The following is a 25,308-nucleotide window of genomic DNA, read 5'->3' as shown; positions in this document are numbered from 1 at the left end:
GCCAACGGTCGGCGGCGTGAGGGGACGGCGGCGGCGGCGGAGGGGAGGGCACTGCTGCTGCACGGCTGCCTCCGCCTGCCGGAGAAGCGAGGCGGGGAGGGGGAAGGAGGAAGGAAGAAGCCGCCGCCGCTGCTGCTGCTGGAGGTGGCGGCGGTGGTAGTGGTGCTGCTGCAACCGCGGGCAGAGCCTCCCCCTCCCGCCGAGCCGGGCGGGGCGGGCTCCGGAGCCGAGATGTCTCAGGAGCGGCCCAAGTTTTACCGACAGGAGCTGAACAAGACGGTATGGGAGGTGCCCGAGCGCTACCAGAACCTCTCCCCGGTCGGCTCCGGGGCCTACGGCTCCGTCTGGTGAGTCCGGGGAGGGGACGGAGCGTGTGTGCAGAAGGGGACGCGTCGGGCTGGTGCCTCGGCCGCTGCTCCGTCGCCCTGCACCGCTGCGTGAGGGTGAAGAGGGTGCCGGGCACCCGCGGGGCTCCGCCGCGCCGGCTGCCCGCCTGCAGACCTGCCCCGGCTCGCGGGCACCCGCGGYGTGGTGCGTGCGTGCAGGGCGCTCGTCGTGGAGAGCAAGCTGAGCGGAGGGGGGTTGCTTGTCTCCTTGGGGGTTCTTTCCCCCCCCCCCCCGACTCGGATCAGCCTCCTCCACGAAACACTCTTCTGCTTGGTTTCGCAGCGATACTGCTGGGGAGCCACTGTCTTGTCTTTGGAATGCGTCGGATTGCACCACATGGCAGGTGGCACTAAAACATTTTTGCAGGGGAAGATAATCGTGTCCCAGCACCCCCCCCCCCTTCCCCAGCATGATCTCATATAGACATATTTCACCGTGCCTTCTTCCAGTTACTAGGTGGGGGGTGGAGAGGGATGGAGGCTGGCAAGTCCCTGGTAGCTGGCTTTGCAGAGCTGAGGGCCTGGCAGCTCTTGTTCCATTTTTTTTGCTGGACTCGAAGGATAGGTTATGTTTGAGGCAATTGCATTTTTAACTGGGATCTGTCGATAGGCAGAGATGACGGCGGGAGGGCTATGATGACGTTTTTTGCATCCCTGACTTGTAACAGTAGGTTTATGAGTATCAATATTATCTTCTTGGTAGATCAACACAGGAAAACTTGTTCTCTTGCTGTAGAATGACAGAATTACTGCAATATGCACTGCCTTGGAAGAGCACAGTCCTGGTATCAGGCCTGCAGAAATGTGGAGATCTTGGAAGTGAAAAGAGTTCAGTTTTTAATGCTTGCCTAATACGAACAAAATGTGTGACAGGTTACACATGCTAAATACAACAATGCTCCCTTCGTTTGTAGCTTCTCTGCTAAAAGATGTTGGCTCATTAAACATAAATTAACTGGGCTGCATACATCACTTGAATAAATTTGAATCAGTTTGACACCTAGACTTTAGCAGCCATATAATGGAGTCGTATAAAAGTATCCATAGATTACTGTGTCCTTTTACTAAGAAATGTCTTTAATATTCTAGTTTTTATTCTCTGTTCTTTGGCTCTGTCAAACTATGATCAGAATTTTTTTAATACGAGTGCATAATGGTTACACATCTGCTTTGCTGCTGTATTTGAGCAGACATGCATGTTTTTTCATTAACATAATGTGCAACTTTATATCATGAATATATGTGTCATATTATGGATATCATAAAGAGGAATGCATACTGAAACTGTACTAATAAAGAGTTGTTTTGCACATGCTGCAATTTTAAAGAAATAGAGTTCTCTGCTGTTTTTAACATAGTAAGTTTAAGATAACAATGGCTTTTAAAATTGTCAGTAAGTTCTGCTTAAATAATACGTATTCTTAAAATTACAGTTCCCCAAGTATATAAACGCTTACATTTCATAAAAGACAAAGGTTAAACCATTCTATTAGCAAGATTAACTGAATGTATTCACTGAGTTTTTTATAGTAGAAAGATTTAGTTCTGGTGAAGGAGGGCCTGATTGCCCTAGTTGATAAATACCCCTTAACCGCTTAGTTTCATAACTTGCCAAGTATAATAGGAAGTTAATTTGCTGAATGCCTTGTCCATTGTATTTTTAAGGTTTACCCTACACAATCTAACCCCTTCCTCTTCTCTTTTCCCCCTCCCCACAATCTCCATTGTGCTTGTAATACTTCCAATGTTTGTTTTCACAACCAATAACTGAAGAGTTTGCATCATGAATTTCCTGTTTTGCTGTGTCAAAACTTTCAAAGATTGTGCAACTGCATTCAGACCAGATGAAACAATTTTTCATTGGAAGCAATTTCAGACATGTGGCACATGAGTCTTAGTACTGTCCATGTTGATGTTTTTCTACTAAAAATATATGTTTCAGAAAAGATGCAGTTCAGAAGGACTAGTAGTATGGAAAGCATGTCAGGATTAAAATAAAAATTGCRTGTATAATTTTCTTTGATCTTTAATATTGTTAAGCTGCAAATGGTGAGGCATGGTATTTATGATATTCCTAAGATGACTTGTTCCATTCTCTGTCCCTTTAGAGATTTTTCTTTTTCTTCCTCTTCTCCCTTCTTTTCCAGGAAGAAGTTACCTAGTTTCATTCGAGACTTTTTGTTGAGAGTACATCTATGTTGGGATAGTAAATTGCAGGGTTTTCACCACCCTTAAACTGGRTGGTTAAACATACTTCCCGGTATATCTACCACATTATTGTATTAGAATATAATAGGATGTTCTGTTGTTTATTTACCTACCAAGGTGAAAGAGTTAAAAATGAGGAATTTTTAGAGAGTGGGGAAAAAATAATAAAAAATAATTGAGCCAGCAAATGAATCATTTAGACTATGGAGCTGTCTGCTGTAAGCTACTTTAAACGTGTAGTTTGAGTATGGCTTAGAACACCTGTAGATAAGAACCTAACTTTATTTTGAAGTCAGTGGATGGAGACAGAGAGGCATTTTCTTCAGGCAGCTTAAGGCACCCAAGTCACGTGCTTAAAGTTAGGGCAAATATTCCGATGTTTTCTGAAGTATTATTTGCAGTATTGGAAGAAGGATGTTTAAAGAGATAACTGAGATACTTTCAGTTTTTAAAAACAGATCCTGAGAAGTATGTGGAGATGCAAGTAGGGACTTAGTTCCAAAACTTTGAGAAACGTTGATATGTACGCTCAGATTGTTTACTGCTAAGTCATGTAATAATTATTGTGACATCTGTTGTATGAAATATTATTACATTTGTTCTTGCAACAATTTTGCATATTCATATAACACAGTCTTTTGCACCAAAAAGATTTTGTCAAAATCTGTAACAAGGTCTGCAGTAAAAACAAATGTGGGTTCCTGAAGCACCAGTCTTGTAGTACTTCATGTAAGAAAGATAGGGGTTTAGATAATGCAGCATATTGCAGTGGGAAGTTGCTGAATGGAGTTGGGATTGATGGGTGACTCACAGTTTAGCCAGAGGATCTCTTCATTTCTTTTATGTGCTGGGGGAAGTCAGTGCAAAAGGCATTAATTCAGCCAGTTCTAAGCTAAATGAACAGTTGGGTGTTTTGATGCTCTGTGCAATCAGTTTCTAAAATGTTATGAAGGCAAACTCGATATACTCTAAAGTATTTATTTGATTGATATATTTCTGCAACAGTTCTTTGTGTGTTGTATTGATACCTATGTACTGTAACTGTTTTGTAAGTTGCCTTGCAGGGTCTCTGTCTGGCTTTATTTAAATTGGAAAGGAATTAAACAGCCAAGACCTACTTCTCCCCAGAGTTTTGCATAAGACTCTTTTAGCCTTTCTTGTTGGTAGACTGTTATGTTATATAGCCCTTAAAAAAGTTTGATTTTAAAAAGTCTATTATAATACAATAATGTGATCCCCCCCCGCCCCCCCAGTTGTCAGTCAAACACCAGAGTACCAACACTGACTCTGACTTTCCTGGGTATTTTGAAGATACTGAGATAATTTCTCTCTTTTTAAGCTAAAGGAAAAATACTGCGAATATAAGAATTTTAAAACATTAGACTCTGGAGGAATGAAGGACAACCCTAAATATCGCCTTTGAGATAACAGCTCCTCTGCAGATCTTTTGGACCAGTATGCATCTTTAGACTTATGAATCCCTTATCGAAGTGAGTGCTGCTGAAGCGTATATGCGTTTGGAGGGACAGATATTTGCCTCTCCAGCAAGGTGTAGTAGATACAGGAAGAGTGGTATGAAAAGAAACTATAAAGCTATGAGTGGGATGAAGTAGACATACAGGTAGTATAAGCAGAACACATGTGAGTAGGGAGATGGACTAGGAGAGGGTTTTACATGGAAAAGGAGTAAGCACAGCTCTGCAAGTGAAGGCAAGTAGCTTTAACTTGATGGGAATGTTGTATATTAAAGCACCTATCACATATCTTTCTTACTGGAAGACTTTTTTTTTTTCCAGCTTATTTAGAAGTAGAAGCCAACATAACAGCAGAGAGTAAGATTTACAACTTTTTTATAGTGTGCTGGGTGGGTAATTGATTGAAATGCATGTATAGACTGAACTTGAAAGTGACTGGTTGTAATGATAAACTGTTTTTTCTGCCTTTAACTAGGGATGCATAAATTATCTTCAAGGGTGCCACTAAAGAGAGTTGCAGTTAGCTTGTGTATTTGCATAGGCACTAGCAATGAGTGGAATACTGTTTGAGCTAAATAGCCTTTGCATAAAAATTAACATTCTGATTATCCATCTTAAATAAATTGTACTTTTAAGTAATTTTGTGTGTACTTTGGTTTCTCAGAAAACTTAAAATATTGCTTCTGAGAAGGTTCAAGTAGAATCAGTTGATAGGTTCTCTAGAATAATTGTTTTATTCTTGTTCTTATGTTCAAGGTTCTATTCAAGTTAGCTCAGAATTGTAGTTGTAGCTCACTTTGAGTGAGGTGGAGGCAGTTTGTGTGCCGTAGTGCAATAATATATAATAAGTCATAAAACATGGAAGCTCTGATAAATTCTGAACTTGTGTTGGTCTTGTTTCAAATGGGATTTATAACTGTGGGTCATACAATTTTTCCCCAGTTGGGCTTTTTCAGCTTAAATATGATCAGTGTAACACAGCTGTTTTAAGTCTGTGATGAAAGCCATCTCAGTGTTTTTTAAAATATTTTCCCACATGACAGCTGTTGTGTAGCTCTTGTATTCTGTACTTGTAAAAACCATTAGACTGTTATCTGTATTGGCAAAAAATTACTCAGCATGCCTTCATCTGTAGGGAAATAGTTGTTAGGCAAATATGACCCAGCTTAAAATTCTTCTGACTTCAAGAGTGGCTCTAGTTTGCAAACATGCAATAATATGAGATTTTCTTTCCTGTGCTTGTATACAGTGTCATTACGTTGGTTAAATAGGAGTATCTTTCTGCAGTCCCTACCCTTCTGTTTTTGTGAGTAGGTAGCACAGTCTACAAAAGTAAGGTGTCACCAGTCTTGTGTAAAGATACAGCTGGTTCATATATTTGGAATGAACTGATTGCTGCCTTCATTCTTTATGCTACAAAGCTTCTATCTTCCAGCTCTTGGCAAGTTGTATTCAGTGAGCACAGTTGTGTTTCTCTTACGTGGGGGAATTCTTAGCAGACCATCTTTCCCTGGATTTCTGCTGACAACCTCGATTTATGCTCTGGTGCCATAAATAATTCTTGTGTGAAGAAAAGGAAGAAAACTGCTTTGTGATTTACATCTGTGAAGTAAAGCAACCATACTTGTTTCAACATATGAGAAAAAATGTGAATTTTACAAAAGTAAGTAAAAGTAAGGATAAAATACCTTCTAGCTCTTGCAGATATTTAAAATTTTCTGGAATAAGAAAAAAATAAATTGAATTATTAGAATATTATTTGGGTTATGATACTGCCTAAAATCTATAGCTCACTGTGGGGCCCTTACTTGCTAGACACTATACAAACCTTCAATGATAAGTATTGTCCTGTCATGGTGAATCAAAATATATTCTTTTTTTGAGCTATCTGGCTTACTGCTCTTCTCCTTGAAGTTAAACATTGAATCAGCAATGTGGAAATAAGTTTTGAGGATCGTGTTTTCCACTTGGAGATATGCATCAAAAGAGAAGTTGTAGAAATACAGAGCAAGGATCTCCAGTAGTGATGGTGATAAAGGCTTGACCCAGATTAAGGTATGCACAAAACAGGAAACTTGTTAACCATGTGGAGAATTTATAAGTTCTAAATAATGGGTATTTGTAGTAGATCTTCATTGTAGACTCTTCTGGATGTGCTCTATGTATTTGGTTTATCCAAGTTCAAACTTTGTGAAGACAAATATATGCCTGTGGTACTCCAAAGGAAAAATGCTTCTAAGAGACAAATGGGGTGACCTAATATTAGTTTTTGAAATTATTATCTTCATGCCTAATAAAGTTTCGATGAGTGTTACTCCTGGGCATTTGCTTGTTTTTGTTTTGTTTTGCTTTAGTGGTGAAAAGGGAGAATTCTGTGTTCGTTGTTATTAGCCAGTGAAGCATGAAGAATTGAGAAAGTTGTGGATCATTTAAGAAGGCTACTTGTCAGTTAAAGGTGACAAATTTCCTTGAAATATGCTTTTTAGCTATGAGGTAGATTTTACTGATTTCTAGGGATTAGTTTCTCAGTTCTTCTGGTTGTAATTTTTCTACTACAGATTGATGACTTGATGTGACCTAAAAGTGTCAATAAAATGAGGTGAAATTGATTTCCAGTGGGTTCCCAAATAGCTTGCATTATGTCCTGTATTTTTGAAATCTCTAAAGAGAATCTTGTGGAAATGGAGAGGGAAATCTGACTATAGAGATGGCAGCTGTGAAGGTGGTTAATATGCAGGGGATCCCCTTCTTTTCAAGATGAAAGAGATACTAGTATATGCTGCCTTTTGCAGCTGAAATGGTTGAAAGCTGATAAAGAATCATGACTAATTCACAACAGTCTGGGTTGAATCATGATGACTAATCTTATTTTTGCACCAAGTCCTAGAAAACACCTTGAGTATTGTTAAAATATTGTCATTCAATTAGACCCTGAATTAAGTGTGTTTGTATATTGCAAAACAGTGTTCATGAAGTTTAAAAAAATCGGTATTCTGTGTTTCCTGCAGTGTTTGTAGCTTCAATGGAGATATGTTTTAGTAGTGTGTGAAAACTTGATGAGATAATTTGAAATCGAGACTAAAATATGAATGCTTACTGGCTTATTTTGTTTGTCCAGGATGAGTGAGGTCTAGAAGGTAACTCACATAAGGAAGAAAATAGTAGATTTCACACATTCTTTGAGGCAGTATGATGTGGTTTCACTTATTCAACTATGGCAGTTTGGTGCTCCTGTGATCTTGTTTCTAGCTGTATTTTCATCTCTCTTCCAGAGAGCTCTTTCAGCCATGTGTACACTGATGTCCCTTATACAGAAAGAGATGCTCCTCTTCCATCATAGCTGCACAGCGGGTTTTTCCATTCTCTTGCAGAACCTAGGAGAAGGATTACTGCTTGTAGGAATAAGTTTGTATTTTGCTGTCTAGTTCTCTATTTCTCATAAACCTCATAAAGCAAGTTCCTTGGAAATTATACAACTTTTGGGTAAGGTGCCTGTTGCAAGTGAAGTCCAATTAGTTGCTTTAAAAATAAACGGCAACTGTAAAATTATTTGTATACACAAATTTGGGTTTGTTCTGTGACTACCTTTTTTTCCCCCTCTGTGTTTGGTGTTGGACTTCCTATTACTGGAGCTGCCTCGCACTTTATGTTCATAAATGTAAGGCTTTCCCTTTCACTTAATGTTTATCAAGAATTAGTGCATACTCACTTTTAAATGGAATCAGGAGTCTGACCTGAATCAAAATGCAGCAGGAAAACGAACAAATGTTGTCTCTGAMTTTCTCCTTTCATACTTTCCCCTTGTTTGTTATCATGCATCGAGTGTAACCTTGATTTCACATTCTCTGCTTCTCCTCCTTCCTTTTTGACAAACCAGAGCTAGTTTTAGATAAGAACATCAAAGGAGACAAGAAAGAGAAGTAATTTACTTCACAGCTAAATACCTACTTTAGTTCCTCAAATATAAGTCCTAAGCTCTGGAAGACTGTATGTACAGTGTATAAGAAGTTTAACATAGCAATGTTCTTCGTGTGTCAGACTTGCTGTTGTTTCAAGAGTGTCAGGATTCTGCTCCTGATTATTATAAATAAATAAATTGCATAAAGACCTATTTGTTTCAAAAGATGATTTTACAGTGTGAGAATGAAATACATATAATATTTAAAAAAGTTCTTGAATAGAATTGAGCTAGTCTTCATGGGTTCTAAGAAGAATCATTTTGATGTACAGTTTCTTCTAAAGTAACAAATGTTGGTATCGTGCAACTATACATTGTTCACGTGCATTTTTTTTTGTATAACAGGAGATTTAGCATTAAATGTGATTTAAATGAGAGGTTTGATTTCTGCTTCAGTTGAGATTAATAACCATCATAGCTGATTATATTAGGAGTAGGTTTTGGATTTTTGTATGGACTTAAACCATAAAAGATAGTATCTTGAGCATAGCAAATTGTTTTGTGATGACATGTGGTGTATGAAAATATATTTAGGAATACAGATAATATTTACAAGTACTTTTTCCTCTCTCCGTAGTTTTTTTGCTGTATTTGTGTTTAAGAGCATAACTATCTTTTAGACAGAAAAAACACATTTCTGTAAAATTTCTTTTTAGACCTACTTATTCTCCTTTACTGCATGAACAAGACTTCTCATCTTCTAAACGTTTTCTGTATAAACCAATAGTTGTGTAAATGTGTGGGTATTTGGGGGGAGCAAGGTTGGGGGTTGTGGGGGGTGCTTATAAAAGGTTTTCATTGGAGAAATGGGAAATAGTTGATTGTGGCTCACTCTCCAGATACTTGCTAAAACTGTGAGTTTGGAGGTGTTTGTAAATAGCTCATTTTGGTAATTTGATTAATTTTTAATTGTAGTTCTGCCTTTGACACAAAAACTGGGTTGCGTGTGGCTGTGAAGAAGCTGTCCCGACCATTTCAGTCTATCATCCATGCCAAAAGGACCTACCGAGAACTACGGCTACTTAAGCATATGAAACATGAAAATGTAAGTTGAAGGAGATGCTGTGAAAAGTTGGACCATCCAGTGAGCATCAGCCTGAATATCCAGCATGATTGCATTTAAGAATCTTGTACAGGTTTTTCTAATACTAAATATGAAGCTTGTAATAGTATAAGGGATTATGGTTGAAGTAAAACATGGAGATAAAAAGTAGAACATAACCAATTTTGTGTTAAAAAGTCAAATATTGCCTAGAATCACCTGGGAATTGCTGTCTAGCAAATTCTTGCTGTTTTAAGGATTTAGGACACAGGTGACGTGCTTCCATTCTCCTGTTCTCTTGCTGTAGCAAGCTGTAGTTTTTGTGATGTTAAGAATTTATTAAAAAAAAAAAAAGAAAAAACAACTCAAAGTTGACTTTAGTAGTGTATTCTGGAGGGGTTTTCGTTTTTGGTTTTTTTGGCTTGCCTTATGTTGGAAGGGCGTGTGGTATTCTCTAGATTCCTGTGGATAAAACAGGTAAAAAAATGGAAAAAAGTTCAGATGTCCTTTCTTACAAGCCATCCATTTAAATCATCAAAAGGAAATAAAATAGGACAATCTGACAAATGTTATGTTGAGCTGTACTATGTTGTCTCTAATCATTTTTCAGTATAACCTGCGTTTGGTCTAGAAAAGAGTTGAAAACTTCTTCATGTTTGTGGCATTAAGATATCAGCATATTTATAGAGCATGCAGTTTCAGCAGAGCAAAAAGTCGCATAACTTGCCCTCTGTAGAGCTGACAGTGTCAAGAGGAAGGGTCTTGACTTTTCTCCAAGTGAACTACAACTTAGCAGAAAGGAAATACTGTTTTGGAAATGGGCTGAGCAAGCCTAGTATCTTTATCTAGTGCAAAAACCAAGCCTAACTTCATTATAAGGTTCTTGGATGGTCTGTTCAGAATTCCTGCGTTTGCGGAAGAGGCAGTTGTGTGTTGTGGCTTCTAACCACCTCAGTCAGCAATTGGTATCCCTTAAATCATCTTGGCATTTTTAGTGTGGCTAATATAATTGGGACTTTTGATGCATATTTGTACCGGGTAAAACGCTTCTCAACACTTTCTCAGGGCCTGGATGCGGAAAGACTGTATTTGATGCCATTGTCTTAACAGTAGAGGTAGTGTTTGATCCTGTGCAATATCCATTCCCTTGATTTTTTGATTTTTTTTTTCTGGGCCTCTCTGATAGCTGGGGTGTTCTTTAAACAGTTGTAGAGGAAAGCTTTCAATGTGTGTTTAACACTCTCCTTTTTTTTTTTAGTCTTTTTCACCTAAGCTGTTAGGGTTAAGCAGTGGAAATTAGAATGTAACTGGTGCTACAACAGTTTGTCTGGCATTCATTAATATTTTTGCTTTAGTATTGCAATGAGCCTACATAGCTTTGAGAATAAGGAATAAAAGGATGTTGTTTAGGTTGCTTGTGTATAGAAGTATTTATTATCAGTTCATCATATTGTCACCTGTCTGCAGGAAGTTTATCTAGGTTGCAGTTTAAAAATGCTGCAGACACAGAGATGTTTAGAGCCAGTTCAGGCAGCATTTTTAATGCTAGCGTATTGACCAGTCAGATCTGGGTTTAGAAGCAAAAGACTTGGTTTTACATGGCACAGGACGCTTTAGCAAATCTGGTAGGTATGGCATTTTAAGGAGCTCCAGTATAGGATAGTTTTCTATATCCTGTATCTAGGCCAGTCATGTTCATCTGGAGCAAATAAATGGACCTACAGAGCACTCGAGTGTGTCTGCATTGTATTTTCAAGTTCCAGGAGGGCTTGTTGTGCTTGTAAGCGCAACACTGAGCAGATGTGAAAGGAAACTTGGATTTGGTGCCATGTGAAGTTAATAAGCTTTGTGACAACCTAGAATGCTGAGAGGAGAAAGCAAAAGGGTAGCAGTTAGGTTCTGAATCTAGTGATGACCACAGTTCCTTAGAATTGAGTCAGTGGTGCACTGCAGAATAACCATATTTAAGTGTCTGTGAAACTTCTTTGATGAAAGTTGTAATAGCATAGCAAGATAAAAGTGATAAATGAAAAAGCTGATGTCTGGATAGCAAAGTCAACTTTTTTTCTTTTCAGGATAAACTGAGTAAGATAACGTTGAATTTTTCTGTAAATAAATTCTGATATGAAAGAGTCCACTGGAGGGAGAAACCATAAGCACAAGAATTTACTGTACTGGATGGATGCAAATCTGAAGAAATGTCTGTCTAAAAATGGAGTTACTGTGATATGTATGCAGAGAGGCAGGAAAGTGGTTTCTCTCTTCAGTTTCCTCTATAAACATTTAATCTGTAATATACAATGTAGATCAGATTAGATAGAGGCTTTTATTTCCTACTCCACTTGCTCTTTTTTCCAGAAACATAGTCTAGGCTCCTCAAAATTTTTGTCCTCAGTTATCTACCTAAAGTTAACAATTTTGACGTCCTTGACAAGTATAAAGGATGGGGGGGGGAAGGATGGTGCCAATGGAAAACACAGGAATCCAACTGTTAGTTTCTTATTCACACTTGAACCATTACTGAAGCTGCAGAAATGTGCTTGGTAGCAAAGCGATGTGTATCCGAGTGAAGTGAGATGCTGACTTAAAATGGGAAGAGGGGTTCTTTGAAGGTGGATGAAGAGAACCTTTCCCTTTATCTCATATATTCCTAATTTAAAATATTATTTGCTATTAAGGGAAGGAAAATAGGAATTAAAAGCCACATCCCAGTGAATTAAAATGATCTTAATCCACCAAATGTATTTTTTTAATGCTGTAAATGACTTAGAAGATACTTATGGGAAAATAACATATAGTTATTCTTTTCCAAAGTGACACATTCATACCTTTTTACTCCTTTTGGTTAAAACAGTTTCACTGTAAAATGAAAGGTGGAGTAGATGCTCTTAGGGCAGAAAATACAAGTGACAGTGTGAAGCTGTCAGCCGTTCCTGCAAATTGGGTCCTCAGTGCATTGCACTGTTTTTCTGACTTGCTTTTTAGTGTAGTCATTATTGTTCATTGCTTGTATCCTTGAATTTTTCTGGGCATTATTCAGTACAAACGAAAAAAATGACGTCGTCTCCCTATTCTGAGTTTACCATCTAATCAACGGTGTAACTGAGAGCTAAGCAGGAAGCAAACTGCATTCAGTGTATGGTTAGTCTGGACAAACTTTATTTTCTGGACAAATTTTAGTTAGCTTTTGAAATAAGACATTGTAAACCAGTGTTTACACCTGCCTTTTGTTGCGTCGATTTGTGATGCCTCCTTTTTGATGCTTTAGATGTGTGAGAAGACAGCTGTATATTGTAACCATAATATTTTTTACACAAAAGCTGAACCTTTGTTCCTGATGTTGTTTGAATACTAAATTTTCTTCGCCCAAATGATTCACGTAGCTGAAAATGAGACATCTATTGGAATGAATAGTTTCTATTCCATTAAGGATCCTATTAACTGTACCATACTATACTATGAATGTATGAACTTTCTCACTTTACCTTTTCCTTTCTAGGTGATTGGTTTGTTGGATGTGTTCACACCTGCCAAGTCACTAGAAGAATTCAATGATGTGTAGGTAACTTTTCTGAAGACTGGAACAAAGCATCTTTTGTATCTTCCTTATATCTCCCAAACTATTATAGGAATATTTGCCGCCTTCATTTTATCTGCTGTTAGTCTCAAACAATTCTGAAATCTAACACAAAAGATAGCAGGAGATCCTAAACTATTGGACTCTTCAAACTTGTTCATTTGCGTTTTGTTCACCATTGCTGTAGGAATCAGAGTACTAATCTGCCATGTTATTTAATGTGTCACGAACTGTATTTCATTCAATTCTGTGCTTTGGGACAGCCAGCCCTGCCACTGGAGGGTCATAAGGAGTATTCATCCTAATCCTGTTGAAGAGATTGCTTCATAGCCTATGTGTTTTCTTTTGTTCACAGGTACTTGGTGACGCACCTTATGGGAGCAGATCTGAACAACATTGTGAAATGCCAGAAACTCACAGACGACCATGTGCAGTTCCTCATATATCAGATTCTTCGGGGACTGAAGGTACTTGCGTCTGTCCTACCTGAATGTTGATAGCTCAATGGCAGGTTGAAATTCTTGATGAATATCATATCCTCAGAGTTTCATATGAGTACATAATGGAGCTTCTATTAATTTTCCTAATGTATCATAGGATAATCTTTTCTTATTGCTCTTTCTCTTCATACCTCATTGGAGCTCTGTATTAATGAAGCTATATAAAAGTTAAGAAGATAGTCCTATATGTTCCTGGGGGCAGAGTCTGGAAAATTATGAATTATGCTGTCCTTTAATCTATTCTGATTGTGTATCTTCCATTTCTTCAGTCTCTTCTACTTCTGTCATTCCACTTTTGGTGGCAGGGTGTTCGTAAGGAGAGACTGAAACACCTACATACTTGAAACCCACAGACGTCTGCTATACTTGATTCCCTCTGCAAACAAACTATATTATTTGAATTGTGTGGGATGGGGTAGGGCAGTATTGTCTAGTGAGGAAATGAGAAGAAGGCTACTTGTGCTGTTCTGTAAAATCTGTCATCTTGCCTTACAGTACATCCATTCAGCTGACATAATACACAGAGTGAGTATTTATCCTAAGATTACTTCCTGTACTGAACCAGTGTGTTTAAAGAATGTAGCACTGAACCTTACAATGTAGCAACTATAGAACTGAGAAGAAATTTTCTGAAAATTATCGCAGCTAAACAGTCAAATGGTTAGAGATAGGAAGTGACTGTCAGGATCCTTAGTTTCTGTTCCTGCTTCTGTTTGGCTTGTATCTTTCTAAATAGGTTCTTTATTTGTATAATATGTACCTACAGTAGGAATGTTATGATAAGCCATTAATGTGTTTTTACTTATATCTGACACCTCTGAGGACTGCAGAAGAGATAGCTGGCTCTGGGACAAAATTATTTCCCCAAGTATGGATAGTTGATATTGACAGCCAATTAGAATCTATTTTCTATCTGAATTTACATTCTTATCTACTTAGGCTCGTGCAGTGACATATATTCTGCTGTTAATGCTGATGTTGTTTAATTTTTAGGATTTAAAACCTAGTAACCTAGCTGTAAATGAAGACTGTGAGCTGAAGGTAATTTAAATGACAGCATGTGACTGGTTTGACTATGGTTTGAGTGAATGCCTTGTGGATGTCTCTTGGAATTGAAGGAACAAAATAATTTCTCGTGGAAATACTTTGCCCCAAATTAATCATGTCTTTCCCAGCTGTAAAGGGCTGTAAGGATGTTTATGCAGAATTCATTTTTTTTCTATATTTGTTTATGTGTATTTAATGAATCATCATGAAAGTAAAGACTTAACCAGCTTTAGTTTGGGTTTAGTTCTTTTAGAGTTAAGGTATTCAGATGCAACTCTGATGGTTGAGTCCTGTGCTTTTCTAGGCTAGTGTCATTTAACAGGTTGTGAAATGTAGTTTCATAATCTGCTTTTGCAGTTGCACCACCTCTCCTCCACCCAGTCCAAAAATTGCCTAGTTATTTGCTCTAACTAGTTTGCATTGTTCCACTGCAGTAGTTGGCAGATGTCTTTCTATTCTATAGATCCTGGATTTTGGCCTGGCCCGACACACAGATGATGAGATGACTGGGTATGTGGCTACCAGGTGGTACAGGGCTCCTGAGATCATGCTGAACTGGATGCATTATAACCAGACAGGTAATACCTTTAACTAACTAAATTCAGGAACTGAAAAGCTTTGTGCTAAAGTCAAAAGAGGTTGTCCTGTGAACATGTTCCTTTGCATTTGATTGCATCAATTGGCAGTTACAGTAATTACACTTCAGTAAGGGCGGTTAAAAGAAGGAAGGCATAGAGTTAAGTATTTTGTCCACAGTCCAATAGACATAAGTTATGAATCATTGTGACAGCATTCACAAGATTTCTTTAAACTTGATCCTTTGAAATAGCAATCAGCAAAGTGTCATCAGTACTTATTCCTTACTTTTCCTAGCGCAGTGGTTTTTAAAGTAGGTGAATAGAGTGTGCCTGGATGAGAAAAAGGTGTGTTTCAAGGAAGCTGCTGGGAATACACTGCAAAACATCTGGGATTATGGGATGAAGAAATGCTGAGAATGCATATCAAGTTCCTTCCCTTCATCTCTTCTTAGCCGCCTCTTCCCAGCTATATCTTCCCCCCAGTTTCCAGTAGCTTCTCAGCAACCCGCTTCCCTCACCTAAAATACTTTCAGATCAGGTAGAGAGAAGAAGAAAAATTCTGGGAATAGTTATTCTAGTATAAGAGTATTTTCAAATGAATCAATGAAAATAATGTGCTATGCTAATTTCATATCTTACTACTTTTTCTCCTTTTCTCTTTTCCTCTTGCGTGTGTATGGACTTTTCTGTCATCTGCAATATAGCAGTTAGTGGTCATTTGGGTAGAACTTATGTAAGACCATATGCAAGTTCATTCTTCAGAGCTGTCTTGAACATGTTGTTTCTTCTTCCATTTTGCAGATTCCTCCCTACCTCTTTGGTGTCCAATGTATGTTAGGCTCAGGAAGGAAAATTTACCTGATCTAGTATTATTATGTTATTCGGACAAGTCTTAGATGAAGTGGTTACTGAACAGTATCAGTTAGCTTGCAACGTGTCTCAGATTGTTTCAACGTCATAAGACTATTGAAGTATAAAGTTGTTTGTACTTGTTGAGTAGGGTGATTCTATTGAGACTTTATTTTTCTGCATTACATTTTTTTTATTATTTTATTTTGTTCAGTTGATATTTGGTCAGTGGGCTGCATTATGGCTGAACTGTTGACTGGAAGAACGTTGTTCCCTGGTACAGACCGTATCCTTTAAAAGTAATATATTTTCTTGAAATGTAAGTTAGAGATCTTAACTTTGACATACTTCTCAAGGAAACAGGTTCCTTTTTTATTTATTTATTTTATTTATTTTTATTAATGGCTGCTTTTTCTCACAGTGTGATGAGGTGAGTTCTTGATTTGCTGCACATGAAATTGTTACAGTGTGCAAGGAGGCAGAGCTCTTTCTTTTTGTTGTCTGTTAGCATCACTAGAATTACTCATGTTGTTTGTTTCTTGGAATTACTTTCATTTAAGTTTATTTAAATTCATTGCTCTTTGAGTTTGTAGAAAATAACTGCACGAAGTTGTCTGTCTGCTGTGAATTCTTTCATGCTTCAGGCTTCTAGCAAATGTGAAGCATCCCTTCTGGGAAGGGATGGCCTCTCTTCTGTATCCTGGTGGTATGTTGTGAAAGCAGTAGATTTGCAGATTCTTTAGTGCAGAGGGTCTCATTTCAAATTGTTCAGAAATGTTTAGGTTCCATTTCCATGCTTGAGTGTAAACAGATTGTGTGCCGCCTTTCGCTGTATGCTTGTATTGATGTGAAAACTCAAGCTTGTATAAAATCTTTTCAGAATTATTTTTGTGGCACCAAAGTGGACTGGCTAGGACATTCTGGCAAATCAATGAGGGAGAATAATTGTTTGTAGGAGTTGGGCATATTTTCCCCAGGAAATTAGAATGAAGACTTGATGCAAATTTTTATACTGAAAGTTTTAGTTTGTTCAGCCACATAATATATAGTGGTAATTCACTTCTGCCAAGACTTTTCATTGCCTAAAAATTGGGCTTTATTTGCCAGAGAAGATGATATTGGCTCATCTTTTACCAAAATTTTGTTCTAAAGCATTCTTTCAACCACTATTTATTTATTAATAACTTTGTTAACGTATTTGTATTTACTAATAAGATAAGTGAAATACGTTAGCATTTGTTTAAAAGAAAAACAAGTGTTGGAAGCGTGTTAGTCTTCTGTGTACTATGTTACTTTTGGAAAGCATCTAGGTTCCAAAACTCTTTAGGGGTCAGGGGAGGGAGGGAGGCTTTCACTCCAGTTTTGACACTTTGTTTCATTTCTCCTTTCAATGTGCTTTAACTTTATCCTTTTTTTCCTCTTTTTCTGCCTGTCTCCATCTTATAATCGCTCATATGTCATCTCTTCGAATTTGTTGAACTAGCTGTACTCTACTGTTTAGTCATCTTTGCCATATTTTTCTCTTGTCAGGGAGAGAAGCAGAACTAACATGAAAGTGGATTAGAAGCTGTAAAAAGTTGCCTTATTTCTATCAGCTGATTTAGCATGGATAATTTGGCTTGGATGCATTTTTTCTTTGTTTCAAGAAAAAGTGAGAAATCAACAATGTTCTGGCAAAAGTTTTTAAGCTGTAGACACTATTGGACCCTGGTTAACAGTGACATTTTAGATTTTAAAACTTGATGCTTGTAAATAAAATAGTTTCTAATGGGGTTTGCAGCATGTAAGAAATGCTTCACAATGTGTTCTTTATGAATTGAACAAAATGATTATCTTCCTTCCAAGCCTGAAAACTTTCTTCTCCAACTTTTTTTTTTAAACTGTGAATTATAGCCAAAAAATAGCCACTGTGCAAAATAAATTTTGCTTTAGGGATCTAAATTGTTTGCTTTGTCATAGTAAAATGCTTTATTAAATTTATATCTCCCTGAGGATGCTTGCAAGTCTTTACTTCAAATATTCTTTTTTTTTTTCCCCTCCACAAATCGTGGTAACACTTTTGAATCCCATTAGATGCTTTTTGTTTTCTGAATCAGTACTAGATTATGTTTTAAGAATGAGGCCCAGCGCCTCCCCTTGGTGAGGAAGCCTTTTGGTACCATAGTTCTTACAGTTTGCTTGTGTGGTTCCCCACTTTAAGTAGTACATATGCTGTTTGATCATGAGGTTAGAATTCTGAGGGAAGCGGTGTTTGTGGTTATGTATCTTGTTTGTGCATGTAGCACATATCCAAGGATCCAGAAAGGCAACAAACTATCAGCTTTCACTCTGTGTTTGCTGACATCTAAAGACAGCAAGTAGAAGTAAGATAATGATGGGTTCAGGCTTCTCTCTGTCTTGGAAAGCTCTTTGAAATCTTTATATATGCCTTCTTTTGAGAGAGTTAGGAATTTTCTGGATCTGGATCCTGTTGGGTACTTCTGGGCTCTTAGTAGTTTCTTTGTGCCTGCAGATTTGCTGAAGCCTAATCAACAAGCTGTGTTCCTCCTGCAGTGTCACCAGGCATTTGCTGGCTTTGGAATCAGCATTAGCATGCTTAAACCTCGAATATATGTATCATGCTTCTAGTACCTGAGGACCTAATATGTCCAAATCCAGTGCAGTTCTAGGGGATTAACATCGCAATTTGAGGCAATGTGGCCATGTGCTCTGGATGTTCAGGAAGCTACAAACTGCTCTCCTCCATCAACTGAAAAAGTGATGTTCTTGTTACTTTTTGATCTTGAGACATCAGTCTTCTCAACTCTATAGCTTAACTTTTCCAAAATGAATGAATAGATAATGCCTTTTCAGCATGCTCAGGACAGTCATGCTCTTCTCTAGATGGCTCTCTGATTAAATACTGGTCTCTCACCAAGGATTTAGCAGTTGCGTGGTATTTATAGTCCATCAGATATTTCTCTACATGGCCCAGAGGTGCATATATTACTTGTAGTGGGGTTCAGTACAGGCAAGCTGTACAATTAATTCACTCTGGTAAATAATAAAGCTGTAATTGGAGATGATGATCTTTGGTGTTTGTGATCATTATGCCGTGATAAACTAATGCCAAATTTAGTTTTAAGGTCTGAAGGATCTAATTTGTAGAGATTCTGACCATGGCTATTGGTGACTTAAAGCAAGAACTGCAGATGCTCTTAGAAAAAAACCTGTGATCCATATGGGGTTAGCTATGCAGGATTATTACAATATTTCTAGCTTATTCTGTAAATGAATGTGAACTAACTTGAATTGTTCCTATTGTAATGGGTGTGTGGGGAGCAATATTTGGATGAAAGTTGGAGTTCTAACATTGTTAAATTCTCTGCTAGGAGGTAAAGAAGGGGAGGAGGGTTGTGGGAAAGACACTAATATTAATTTTTTTTGTCAGAGACAAGAAGTTGAGATAATAAAAATCAAAGTCTTTCAGATTTTTAATGTTAGACATAGCTAGAGACTTTCCTTTTGGTATTGATTATCATACCTGTCTTATGCCAAGATCAGTTTATTTGTGTTAAAAATGTGTATTCCTTATTTTCTTACAGCTCTCGTAATATGAATGATTCACACAAACAAGTAGGAAAGTTGACTTTAAGTGTGACAATTTAAGTTGTATTAAAATGATATAATGTACAAATAAAACCTTCAATGTTTTGATGAGTTTAGTCAATTTTATTTTTCTGTATGTTTTAAGTTGACTGTATTCTGTTTAAACTATGAAGAATATTTTTTATTATTTTTACTCAGTAGGATGGGGATTTCAACATAACTAACTGGTTTGAAATTACACATTCTTCTGATGCATCTTATTCTTGCTTGTGGAGTCAGCTACATCACCTTTCAAACTTTGCTTTGCCTGGATAAGCTCTTATAATCTTGCAATGCCTGCTACTGATGGTGTTGAAATACTGCTTTCTGAATTTTAGAATCACTGAGACTGGTCAGTCTTTGGGGTACCGGTGGTGATGGCTTTTGAGGTTTGCATGCTCTGCTTTCCTTCTCCATGCACTTTTTTTTTCTGTTGCTTTGTATTCACTAAACATGTTTCCTGTCTCTAACTGCTTATGGCTCATTTCCCAGGGACACYGGTAGGCCATGTAGTTAAATGAATGCTGTAATTCAGCAGGTTGTAGATGGCAGGCCTAAAACTAGATGCAGTGGTTGGGTATGGGCGTGCATATGGCAGTGTCCATTATGCATTCTGTCTTGTCTTTTGTTTATCCGAGAAGGCACTGAAGCGTATTACGCAAATGTATTCCGGTAGCATACTGTCCCTTGAGAAGAGAGCTGACAGCAAACTGAGCAACGACATTGTTGGCACACCTGATGCACATGGATTTAAATGCCTTTAAAAGAATTTAAATATTTAAACTGAAGTATGGCACGTGACTTCTGAGGCATGCCGGCAGTCCTAAACTTGCACAACTGCTTCATGCACAAGAATAAGTGAAAGGTACAAGGGCTGTTTTATATAGCACTGAAGAAAAGCCAATTTAAATGAGCTAATTATGGTTTGTATAGCACCCTCTGGTAATTCTTCTGCACCAATAGATACACTGATTTCATTTTAAGTGTCCGTAATTATGAGTTAGCCATTTAAGCTAAATCCAACTAGATACATAGGATTTAGCCTTGTTTCCAGTGTTTAAGTAGATGGGAATTGGCTGAGCAACTTCAGATGTGAACAATGAGAACTTAGTTTAGGTGTTCTTACAAGGTGCTATTTCCATTTTTTTCATTCTTTTTAGATGTAAAACTGTAGACCAAGTTTTACGTTAAAAGATAAAGGTTTTAGCAAAGTATTGATTTTTACTACATAGAGTTTGTCAGTATTAGTGGAACGCTGAGGCTTTTTAAAAAACGCAGGTTCTTAAAAAACGGTCTCTTGATAGGTGCAAAATTGCTTTTTACATGAATAGAATTCTTTCACTATGAGACAATTTTTGAAGCAAGCATAGAGTTCTTGTAGTATTTGAGTTAAAAGATGTTATAACAAGGAATTGTAACTGTATCTTAACACATCAGGAAGGCATTGATTTCAGAAAAACATTTTCTAGTAAGTGGACTATTTTTATTGAAAGGAAAATATGTAACTAGTTTGATTTTAAGGGCAAATATGAACATTACAGACAGTCTGAAATCACTAGTGTGTGTTGAAGGGCAGCGTAGGGGATAATTCAGAGAAGGAGATTATTCTTGTAATGGTTTTAAAAAGATACCTTGTGTCCCCTTAATCTCTTGAGCATTAGGTGTATAACTTTTCTTTAACGGATTTTCTCCCAAGTTTATATTTTGTTAGGTATCCCAAATATTTAGTTTTTCTGCCTTTTTAAAGAGGACAACTCAGATGAATAAGTGGCCTGGTGGAAGCTGAGTTCTGGATAAAACATTCTTTGCATCTGCAGTTTTGTGACCCAGGAGCTTTCTACATAGGGATTTTAAATCTGAGGTCATATTCTGGTGGTCCTCTGTTTCCCTCCCCAAACCTCCAGTTGCGTGTCTGTAGTGTAAGGAGGAAGATCCAGGTTCTCCTTCCTTCCTGGCCCTGCTCATCCCTGGTAAGAGCGAGCACCCTCTGCTGGCTGCATCACCCCTTTTGGCTCTAGCAGCTAGTCTGGGTGCGAGAAAGGCGCATCTGATCAGGGTTAGAGATGCTATAGCAAAGCTGTAGATGGTGAGCAGGGTCCAGTCATTTTCTTACTCGCTAAGTTTTTAATAAGTGGTTGAATTATCTTAGAGTGTGTTCACAAAAGGCCTTAATTCTTTTTAATATTAGTGCCTAAACTTTTTAGCCTTCTGCTTTACTTCATCTGTCACTAATACAACTTAATACTGCTAACAGCTACTGCTTTCATTGTGGGGTCTAAAAGGGTGAAGTGAGCATGCAAACTGATCCTTTACTAGTGGGGCAGAAGTTTTGTCTTCTGCTCCATGATAGTCAAGGATGCAGTGACCAACTCAATGCATGTGGCATATTTGTAGTCAAGTCATTCAATCTGTGTGGTATAGGCAGAGCTGTGTTATAAGGGGATACTCAATTTTATATAAGAGGAATGAATACAGTTTGCTTAAAATCGTGTTTTAGTTGAGGCCTTGGCAGACATTAACTGTCAACATTAATAGGCTGATACTTTGCACTTTTCATTTTGATTTGTCCCAGCATTTTCCTTTATGGTCCATCATTAGATATTGATCAGTTGAAGCTCATTTTGAGACTCGTTGGAACCCCAGGGCCTGAGCTTTTGAAGAAAATCTCCTCAGAGTCTGTGAGTTTACACTTTGATTGTAATATCTGCCCTTTTGGAAGTCCCAGATTTGTGTGTTGCCCTCCTGTAGTCTGTCTGTAGTAAGTGTTGGAATTTCTTTTCTGTTTTTCTTCCTTTGTCATTCTTCACTCCTGGATGTCTTTGAGTTCATACACTGAGTGTTATCTGATCTTTATTCCTCTTAACTTTGCCTATGGTATGATTTCTTCCTTCCATATTCTCATTTTATTGCTTTGTGATTTTTCTTTCAGTTTGTGGGTTTTTACTTCATGATATATTGGATGATCAGATGCTACTGGGGAAGCATTTTTCACAGCTAAGAGCTTGAGACTTGTCTCAATTATTATTTCTCCAGATTGCCTATCCAAAGATCTTTCTGGTGAGGGAAACTTTGAACAGTAGCAAGTGTGTCATCCTCTGAACATACACCATCCCTTTTTGGGCGTTCATGTATAATTACTTTCTGAAACGCTACTGCCACCATCTTTGGTTTTGTGCTGTAAAATCCCGAATGGCTTTTAGGTGCTCTTTTGCAGAAGCCRTTTCCAAGGCACACAAGATAGTCTGCCGAGTATATAAGCAAACATGCCATGCATTTAAAGGGTGCTATTGTGTAGGGCCTTTTAATCAAGATAACCACAAAAAGCTGTTTGGAGATTCCTTTTTAAAGGGTGACCCTTATTTTCAGCCCTACCATCTTTTCTATATTAGTTGATTTAATCTTAGATTGTGAACTTCTATGAAGGTAGTGTTAAACAGCATTTAATTTTACCTGTTTCTGAAGATGAAGTGCATAGAAATTAGACCAAGGGATGCTGTAACAGTACAGACTACAAGTCAGTGCAGAGCGAGCAATGAACTTGCTTAGAGGTAACTAGCAAAATACCTTAGCAAGCTATCATTGCTGTTCAGTAACAGACGATCAATGCGGTGGAAAGTGGTGAGAAGATTATTTTGTACTGCAGCTTGTAACAGTGATGGTAAGTGCAAAACATTAGGGTAGCCATAAATTGCCAGATGAATTGGGAAACTTGCTGAATACCATGCCAATTTAGAAAGCACTGGGTTATCTCTTGGAAAGGTAGAACTGAATAAAGCAGGTGCCTTCAGGCATCTGTGAAGTGACCTTATGGGAACCCTGATGAAAGGTAGTCTGGTGTTTGAAGTACAGGGGATTAGCGAGAGACACAAGCTTTAAAGGTTAACTAGGTTAAACACCAGATTGGTTTGTGTATGTAAGACTGAAGTATGTTTGTTTCTTTTTTCTTTTAACCTTGTGCAATAAAAAGAAGAATTAGTCTTAGTCAAGTCCAAGTTAAGAGTCTGTTTAAAAAAATGCAGTGAGGTACTGTTTCTGCTAAATTTTTATGTTATTTGAAGATAGCAAAACTGTTAAGTATTTGAGGGGCTTTAGTGTGTCACTGTAGTGAGTTCTGTATTTGCTTTTCTTCTGCATCACTTTTGTTGCTCTTATTTTCTCTGTCCTGTTCACTGACATCAGCTAACTCTGTCTTATGCAATGCTAATGTTTTGCTAATTTTGCATTTATTGCCTTCTGTCACCTCGCCCACATATCAGAGTGCATTCATGGCTGTTTAGAAGGAGGTGTCAATTGTGAGCTGATTTCACTTTGCACCACAAGGAGCTTGAGAACTTTCTATGCAGTATGAAAAAAGAATCTTGTAACCAGTGCAGGGCATAAGACTTTTTTTTTTCTTTCTTTTTCCTGGGTTGCATGTAGCTGCAGCAGCCTAGGAAAACTTTTGAGGAGTAGCTTCAGCCAAAGGAGATCTCTACTCTGATGGCTTAAACTATTGGGAAATGTGATGGTGATCATGTTGGAGTTCAGTGCTACTAGTGGCAGACAGAAATRCTTCCTTTCTGTACTGACACTGTTAGCAAGTGATCAGTAATTCTCCATCGTTTTAAGTGTTCACTAGTCCAATTGCTAAACTTCTCACAAGTATTTGACAAAATTAGTGGACCCTGCCTGTTTGGTCTGTGCCTTGTAGTTTGCAGGAGAGATGCTTTGTATGCAGCTGTTTTCTGTTTGAAACGGTTTTTTGCACTGTTTTTAACAAAGCCCTTGACTAGGCACTTAAGATATTAACCAGCTTCAGCAGATCATGCGTCTGACGGGAACACCCCCTGCATATCTCATTAACAGGATGCCCAGCCATGAGGTGAGACCTGAGCAGAAGTGGGGGGTTTGCAGTGCAGGTTATCCCTTCTATAAACGAAATGCTCGCATGTGGCATGGGGTGGGTATTGAATTAACTACGTGCTCTTCAGCAAGATTTTTGTACTAAATGAAAACTTGACATTTGGACAGTGCATACTCAACCGCTGACTTTGAGATGTGGGGGAATCTGAATGCGAGTTGGTTTTGCATTGCGTGGATGCCAGTCGTATGGCTTACCGACAGACGCCGTAAGGATGGAAGACTGCACAAGCCTTATGGGGACTCCGAGGCAGTCAGCTCTTGCAGCCACTCTTAGATCCGCGTATATGCATTTTCGGTCTTGCATGAACTTCAAGTAATGTGAGCTCTTCTTTCACTATCTTGAATGGCCTCTGTTTGAGAAAGGATAACATTGGTGGGCTTAGTACTTAGCAAGTAAAGAGGAAGCAAAGTAAGATGACAGGCCATATGCAACCAGTGCTTCAGGATGATTGAAGTGTACTCTGTCTGGGTGGCTGGGTCGTATTATGGTTCAACAAAATATTTGTTTCCACAGGCAAGAAACTACATTCAGTCATTGTCTTATATGCCGAAAATGAACTTTGAAAATGTGTTTATTGGTGCCAATCCACTAGGTAAGGCTTGCATTTTAAATTTTGTGCTTTTCCTGGCATTAAAAGTTTTACGCGTTGTTAATGAAGTTGAACTTAGCATGTCCTGGGATACCAAGACTTTTTTCAAGTTTTGTTTTGCCTGCAAAAGTAGTTTGGAAAAGAGATATGTGCCCTTTTGAAAGTGTAGAAAGTATGTATAGGCTAYAGGATATGAGAGGAAGAAATTATGGATGATGAGGCAGGTCCTGAAAAACTATAGATTCCTCATATATTTTGGGCTTTTATGAACTTAATTGCAAAGTAAAATGTCACACAGCACGCTGTAAAATCCTTTCTTTTCCTGTTTTGGGACTTTTGCAGCTGTGGACTTGCTAGAGAAGATGTTGGTGCTGGATACAGACAAACGAATTACGGCAGCTGAAGCATTGGCTCATGCCTACTTTGCTCAGTATCACGATCCAGATGATGAACCAGTGGCAGACCCCTATGACCAGTCTTTTGAAAGCAGAGAACTTGAGATTGAGGAATGGAAAAGTGAGTCTTGGGGACAGGGGAGAGTGTCAGCCTGATTCTCTTGTGGCACATGC

General features: G+C 38.1%; 1 protein-coding gene across 3 annotated transcripts in view; it reads left to right on the top strand.

Annotated features, from left to right (window-relative positions):
• The first annotated feature begins 28 nt into the window (after window positions 1-28).
• MAPK14 (mitogen-activated protein kinase 14) overlaps window positions 29-25,308 on the top strand; it is a 28,139-nt gene continuing 2,859 nt past the window's right edge. The window contains exons 1-11 of one of the 3 annotated variants that reach the window (XR_003252026.1): window positions 29-347; window positions 8,943-9,072; window positions 12,569-12,627; window positions 13,002-13,113; window positions 13,642-13,671; window positions 14,140-14,187; window positions 14,657-14,771; window positions 15,835-15,906; window positions 21,846-21,925; window positions 24,258-24,467; window positions 24,664-24,742. Coding sequence is in view for 2 of the 3 variants with exons in the window: in XM_026056623.1 (XP_025912408.1) it covers window positions 232-347; window positions 8,943-9,072; window positions 12,569-12,627; window positions 13,002-13,113; window positions 13,642-13,671; window positions 14,140-14,187; window positions 14,657-14,771; window positions 15,835-15,906; window positions 24,029-24,108; window positions 24,664-24,742; window positions 25,082-25,255 (1,015 nt within the window). In the remaining variant the exon portion in view is untranslated. Of the gene's footprint in view, window positions 348-8,942; window positions 9,073-12,568; window positions 12,628-13,001; window positions 13,114-13,641; window positions 13,672-14,139; window positions 14,188-14,656; window positions 14,772-15,834; window positions 15,907-21,845; window positions 21,926-24,028; window positions 24,109-24,257; window positions 24,468-24,663; window positions 24,743-25,081; window positions 25,256-25,308 lie in introns of those variants that run through there. The other 2 variants (XM_026056623.1, XM_026056622.1) reach the window with 2 other exon arrangements.

The sequence above is a fragment of the Apteryx rowi genome, unplaced genomic scaffold (genome assembly GCF_003343035.1).
Source record: "Apteryx rowi isolate R43461 unplaced genomic scaffold, aptRow1 scaffold_132, whole genome shotgun sequence".
NCBI lineage: Eukaryota > Metazoa > Chordata > Aves > Apterygiformes > Apterygidae > Apteryx > Apteryx rowi.
The sequence above is the reverse complement of the archived record's forward strand: the minus strand, read 5'-3'. Positions and strand labels throughout refer to the sequence as shown.